This window comes from Solanum stenotomum, chromosome 8 (genome assembly GCF_019186545.1).
Source record: "Solanum stenotomum isolate F172 chromosome 8, ASM1918654v1, whole genome shotgun sequence".
NCBI classification, from domain to species: domain Eukaryota; kingdom Viridiplantae; phylum Streptophyta; class Magnoliopsida; order Solanales; family Solanaceae; genus Solanum; species Solanum stenotomum.
This window is the reverse complement of record NC_064289.1, coordinates 55,398,681-55,406,168: the sequence shown is the minus strand read 5'-3', so window position 1 is coordinate 55,406,168 and position 7,488 is coordinate 55,398,681. Positions and strand designations below refer to the sequence as shown.

At 28.9% G+C, this 7,488-nt stretch overlaps 1 protein-coding gene across 1 annotated transcript; it reads left to right on the top strand.

Annotated features, from left to right (window-relative positions):
* The first annotated feature begins 2,159 nt into the window (after window positions 1-2,159).
* Window positions 2,160-2,801, top strand: LOC125874162 (uncharacterized). The gene has a single exon (XM_049555001.1). The coding sequence runs from the start codon at window positions 2,194-2,196 to the stop codon at window positions 2,722-2,724; it is 531 nt and encodes a 176-aa protein (XP_049410958.1). The 5' UTR covers window positions 2,160-2,193; the 3' UTR covers window positions 2,725-2,801.
* The last annotated feature ends 4,687 nt before the right edge of the window (window positions 2,802-7,488 follow it).

Below are 7,488 nucleotides of genomic sequence, written 5' to 3'. Positions count from 1 at the left end.
TTAATCAAGTTCTTGTAATTCCAAAGTATCTTACCTTGTACGTGCATGATACAACACACCAAGCTTGAGACATATCGTGGTAGAAGGGTGTGGGGATTCATTAAACTTTCTTTGTTGAAAAAATAAATTATTATATAAATAGGGTGATTTTTTGGATTTGTATATATATATATAAATCTAAAACTTCTATTTTAAAAAAATGGTGGATTAACACTCACGATTATATATCGTGATATCATCATCTCTATTTATTATAATATCAAATATAACAATAATAACATCCCTTTCCAAATAATTTTGTAAGGAAAATTGAGTTGACCTTAAGAACATGATGGTTATGATACATGCACCAAACTGCATGGATCCAAAAGAAATAGAACAAAAATATGATGTAGTTTTGTTGTAATTCCCTTAACCTAATTAATTTCTGGGTCCCCTTTGATTAATTAGTTTTCTTTTGAATTATTTCTACTGGTTAACATGAGATATGCATATAACACATACGATGTTTGAAAATTGAGTAGTATGTTAATAAGATGTTAGTTATGGAACAATTGGATCTTTGAACTTTCATATTGGGCCTTCTCATGGTATAACGACTCAGAAACTTTTTTAGAATTTAATTTGTTATATAATTCACTTATTTGATAAATATTTATTATTCTGATTAATCTAAATTCGTATATGTGAGTGCAACACGTCTTCAAGATTAAGTATATGTGAAATTCATGTTTTTCTTATAATGGTGAGACTCGATTCTAGGATCTCTATTGAGTGACCTTCTTTAATTAATTTTAGCTAAATATATCAAATGCTATCACTCTAAGACATGTCTAATATTAAGTCAACTTTAGTTTAAATATTTGATGAAATTTATTTGGCAAATTTTGAGATTTGAATCACCATGTCATGTGACCCATGAGGGCCACACGTGAATTCACCCTCAAAATAGGATTCTACTTTTTGAATCACTCACTAGCCTTATTTATTGATGGATGAATTTATATTCATTGGTTGACCAAGACTTATAACATAAATGTACTCATCTACGATAACAATTATACCTAATATAATCTCATAAATGAGATATGTAGAGAATATGACATATACAAACGTTGCGTCTATCTTTATAGGATAAAAATGTTGTTTTCGATAGATCCTTAATTCGAAAAGAAAAAAAATATCGATAAAATTTGGATGAGTTAGCTACCTTTTGGATCAATATTTAAAGTTTAGTCTTCGTTTAATTTTTAAAATGTAGTCACTTTTTAGGGTAGTAATATAATTCAAATAAAAATACTCCTAACTAAAATAGGATAATTTCTAATATAATATGCTAGAACTCTATGACTCCTTTCTTGAATTATTATTTGTAGAATCTTGAACTCACATTAATAGAGGACTATGCACCCCAAGTTTTCTTCCTTCAATTCTTTTTAGGTTTAATATTTGTTAGGAGTCTTTGTTTCGGGGAGAGATTTATATGGTCACATTTTTGTATAGTGACAACATTTATTTGAAAGTTATGGCTATATAATAAATGTCATTTTTGTTATAGAAAAGTAGAATGAAATATGAAAAATCGATTTTGGAGAAAATTAGATTATTATAAATTTATAGTGTAATATTGTTATAACGAATGATCATTTACCGAAATTAATTTGATTGTATGCCAAAAGAATTTGTGGTAGAAAAACTATAGTAATATTTATATATTAAAATGGAATAAACCTAAATGTAGTTCTCCTTTGCTTGACACTAGGAAAGGGCACATGGCTTTTCTAATCTATCAAATTTATTTGTTCAAACACCAAAGTTATTCTTTCGATTCAGTAAAGTGAGAATCTCACTTTAGATGTGTACTTTTTCAAAAGAAATATTTTTTTATTGTAATAGTTGACTTTTAAAACTTAACCCCCTCTCAACTTTCATTGAAAATTTCGTCAATATAATAATAAAAAATCGAAACTTCAAAAAAAAAAGAGCGATGGAAAAAAAGGAGTGGTTAGGTCGTGATGAGTGGTATTTGAATATTTTAGATTTTCTATATCTTGTGATAATCTAACTATATATTATACATATACATACTCATCATATTTGCCCAAATACAACTTTTGTTTTTCTCCAAGAAACTCCTAATACTTCTTTAGTTATACGCATATGATCTTATAAAAGTTTGATACTAGCAAAAAAATGCAAAATCTCAAAATTACAATAGATCTTCCCCATATCAAGCCAATCAAAAAGAAATCAGATGAAAAGTTATATCACGAAAAGGAGTATCAAGATCAAAGTTCTGTCTCGAATCTACAAAATGATGATCAATTTCTGTCTCGAAAGTCGCCCTCTTCAATGAACAACAAGTTGTCCAATGTTGAAGTGTATTATGGAAATGCACCATTGGCTGTTCCATTTAAGTGGGAATCTCAACCAGGAACACCAAAAGTCAAGATTATTGAAAGTCCACTTCCTCCTCTTACTCCTCCACCATCATTTCTTGAGAAAAAGATGAAAAATGCCATAAAAAAGCAAACAAAGGGTAAATTTTTACAAAGACTTTTTTTCTTTCCCAAATTAACTATCTTGAGAAAAAGTCAACTACAACCGTCTCCAACTAGTTCTTCATCATCGTCATCATTGTCATCATCGTCATTTTCTTCACCGCCTAGGTGTTGGTCATATTCTGTTCCTGCATCTCCGTGCAAAGTCAAATCTAATTTCTAAAGTTAGTGAGTTCAAAATACGTTCATCTTATTATATGTATACAAATCAAGTTATATGTATACATTGTTTTGATTCAAATTAATGGATCCAGTTGAACCCACTGAATTAACTTCGATCCGTTTTTGTCTCCATACACTCTAAGTCTCAAGTATGTACAAGTTGAATGACCAAGATTAGATGCGAGAACCTAGGGTTTTTTTTTCTTTTTTTAAATATCCCTTTAGGGATTGTACGATTAATATGTAACTTAATTTCACAAAATTGTATGATTATGAAAGGATATTAAGAAGTTGATTGTGCAATTTCGTATGTGATTGCATTTGGTAATGGATTTGTGTCATTGTAGAGAGAAAAAATAAAGGAAAAGTTTATCTGACATCCGATATTTACATTAGATCATTCTATTTTTTCACAATTACATAAAAAATTTAGATTAGCATATGTTTTAACTATTGTTTAACGTCAATAAGAGTGTAAGATAAGACATGCTATATATTCATTAGGTAAGTATAAAATAGAGTATGGAAACAAGATTGATATAAAGGGTTACACGTTATTGTAAGTCAACTTAATTTGATTGTATAAAATAAAGTATACAGTTAGTGTATGGAAGTATAAAGTCAAAAAATTGAAAATATATTGCAAGTTATTAAAAATGGGAAAAAAAATTTGGCCAGAATTTGGCTAGAATGATATTTTATCTATGTTATTTTACCTTTTAAAATATTTTTACCATTTTAACTTTAATACCTTTTAACTAAAAAATGAAAAAAAGATCAGTTTGTTTTAAAATAAAAAAATATTATAGTTTTTTTAATTTTCTGATCAACTTCTGACCAAATTTTCTGGTCATTTAGCACTTCTCATTAAAAATTTAATTTTACTAACAAAATATTTTTCAGATTCAACAAGTCACGTGAAATACAACAAATTGACCAAATTCTTCATGTGCTTCTTTCCTATAATTCAGCATCTATGTGTGATTAAGGTCATCATTTATATGGAAGTTCGAAAATAATTAATAAATTTAAAAGTTGACCGCATAGAATCGAGAAGTTATAAATGAACCTTACAAAAAGAATTTAATTGCGTAAATCGAAAAGTAAAGGAAAGTAAAGGAAAGTAAAAGTCCATCTCCAAGTAAGTACTCCAAAAGTATCTTACAAACATTTGATTTCTTTCTTCTTGTTCTTTATGGTGAATTATTTTGAGTAAATATATATCAAAAGACACGACATATCGAGAGAAGCTCATATTTAAAATTTGAAATTGTTCAGAGGATATTCAAGTTAATCGGAATCAGGCAAAAAATCAGTTTGTGTGAGGAAGTGAAGTACTATTGAAGTGTATAAACAATCATGAATATATATACATATCATATATATTATATATACACGATTATATACTATTTATAGAATGTCGATACATTACATATACATGCAATCATTTTATTGAAAAAACTTTTGGTGAATGGTACATCTACATAAGAATTCCTATTTCAAATTCTAGAAAAGTCAGCTTATTAGGTTTTTGATAAATTATTTATCATATTAAGTGAAATTTTATGTATAAATACAAGATCTGAGCAAAAAATTACTAGGTACTATTAGATAATGACTGAGCTAGATTTTCAGTAAAAAAAATTCAAACTATGACGTAAACACATGAAAATACCAAATTATATAAAAAAAAAAATTAATCTTATATATACACTACAATATAACTTTTCGCCAAAGAAAATTTTGATGAACATCTTTGCTTCCATGTGACTCCGCCTTCGACCTACTATCTAACCCGTAGACAGACTTGTAGTTCCACCCCACGTGTTGTGTCTGATAACTTAAATGAAGCATGTGAATACGAAGAAATATTTAGACAAAAATGTAGTGAGATTCTTCTGATATTTATATATATTGTCATAAATTCTAAATTCTAATTGGCAATTCCCATCACATGAAACAGCATGCCCTAATGTGCACTCTATCTATTACTTGAATTATTAATTAGAATTGATCAACAATTTAAAATAATAGTGCTTCAATTTTTTACATATGAGTAATAAATTTGGAGTATCATATTACACAAGTTAATTTCTTATAAGTTATAAGGTCATTTAAGTATTAAAAAAAATACCACTAAAGTCATTTTTGAATTTTTCTTTCCTATATCATATAGAAAAAAATTAGAGTGTAAGCTGAGTGATCTCTTTATAAAACTTGTCGGACACTCAAAACATCAATTTGAGGTCGATTTTTGTCAATTTTGTTTTAGTATTATCAACCATAGGATTTGATGATCAGTGGTGTCCAACCTCAGATTGGGATGAAGTTACAGAGTAATGTATTCATATTAATGGATGTATACTGTTTAATTTTGAAAAAATAATTTGGAAAATAATTAAGTAATTAATGTTAAAGGTAAAATAGAATTTTTTTTATATATATTAAAAATGACAAGTAAAAATAAATATTAATTTTTAAAATAATAAATAAATAAAAATGAACGAGGAGAGTATTTTAGAAGACCAATCTAGTAGTACTTAAAATGACTAGGGGTGAAAAAATCAAACCCAACCTGCCCAATCTGTCCAATCCTTTTAAGTTTGAGCGGATTATTGACCCTGCCCATTTATACGTTCAATTCATTTCAACTCATTAAAAGTTGGATTGATATGTACTAACCGAAATTGGTTCATGAAAAATCTTATCAAACTTTTTTTTTTTTTCAATTTGATATGTTATATATAGGCATAATAAAAAAAAGAAATTTTTGTTAGGTACTAAATTATTTTAAAAGACCAAGTAAAGCAATTAAACTTAGTTAAAAATTGGATTGGATTGAGTCTTGACTTGTTATATAACTCATTACCTAACTCATTTTGGCCCAATCCTGACCCAAGCAAATTTGGATTGGATTGGGTCTTGACCCATTTTTTGTCATAACCCTTTATAACCCGCTCAAATTTGGCCCATCCCGCCTAATTACCACCCATAAAAATGACATTTTTGAGACATCAAGACATACACTTATGTAACCACTTTTTAACCTTGCCAACACAATATAGAGGACTTCTCAATATTATTTCCTTCGTCCATTTTTAATTACTTCGTAATCGTTATTTTTTCAGTATATTATTTTAATACATTATATTTATTATATATATGAATAATATAGTAAAATTGTTATTCATGCTATTATTTCTTTAAAATGTATTAAATCAATACTGAACAAATAAAAATAGACGGAGAGAGTAATAGGTGACAAATTACCTATATTCAGAGTAAAGAGAAGAAGTCCTTGTACCATTATCTTTGATCCGCACTTTGATGAAACAAAAAATGCTCAATTGAAATATGTCATAGTTTGAATGTCTAAATGAAATTTACTAATAAATTTACAGAGTTGGTGTTACGTTATCTAATGTGCCTCCGACTGCAATCTAGATAGTACACGCACAAACGTATGGATAATTGGGAAACTTACAAAAATTCACTAGTTTAGGAGTTAATTTGCAATATTATGAATGTTATCAGATTTGGTGTGTCTAGATACATGAGGTCCAAATTAGGTGTAATTTGTTATAGATACACTGTATCCAAGGGGATTCGCATATATCTGATATTCACAATAAATATTGCTCGCCTCGCTCCGATCTCGCTCGTCACTCTCCGATGTATTTGATATCCCAAATAATCACACCAGATACATGTATATATCTAGTGTGTATCTAGTGTGAGTGATTATCTCGCTCGCCAATCTCTCTTCCTATTTTTGTGTATCCGGTTGCAAAATTACATGTATCTAGGTGTATCTTCCTCAATATATATATGGTAGGAAACTCTTAATTAGTACTCCCTCTGTCCCTAATTACTTGTCCACTTTTCCTTTTATAATTGTCCCTAATTACTTGTCCATTTTGACAAATCAAGAAAGGACAACATAATTTTACCTATTATACCCTCAATTAATTGCTTTGAAAAAGGTACAATTTCTTGAAAATCTTAAAATTTTAATCCATCTACTTCATAATTAATCGGGATAAAATAGTAAACTTACTATGTCAATAATTACTTTCTTAATAGGCGTGCCAATTCAAAAGTGGACAAGTAATTAGGGACAGAGAGAGTAATAAGACACGTACTTATTTGAAAGTATAGGTAGAATTAGTATATATGATATGAATGTATGTTTAATAAGATAGTTTTCCTGTCATATACAAACCTAAATTCATGTCATCCCAAGAAAATAATAGGGGAATTTTCGCATATAGCCACTCAAAAATAACTTAATTATGCTTCATAACTATAGTTTGCTAATTACGATTCATAGCTATATGTTAGAGGGAAGAGAGAGACGAGAGAGATTGAGAGAGGGAGGAGAGAGACAGGCGAGAGAGGGTAGAGAGTGGAGAGAGACGAATTATATATGCATATTTATCAAATAATTGTATATATGTAACTTGTATACCTATGTATTTATATATCTGACGAGCGATATTAGGAGAGAGGCGAGCCAGATTAGGAGAGGGAGGAGAGAGGCAAGCGAGAGAGGGCAGAGAATTGAGAGAGGTGAACTATATATGTATATCTTTTAGATAATTGTGTGTGTATATATATATATATATATATATATATATATATATATACACATATGTATTTGTATATCTGACGAGCTAGATCGGGAGAGGGAGGAGAGGGACGAGCGATATTGGGAGAGAAAGGAGAGAGGAGAGCCAGAAAGGGAAGAGAGACTAATTGTATGTGT

Bases quoted from the DNA above. Each gene is read 5' to 3' on its own strand.
- LOC125874162 (XM_049555001.1), top strand. From the start codon at position 2,194: ATGCAAAATCTCAAAATTACAATAGATCTTCCCCATATCAAGCCAATC.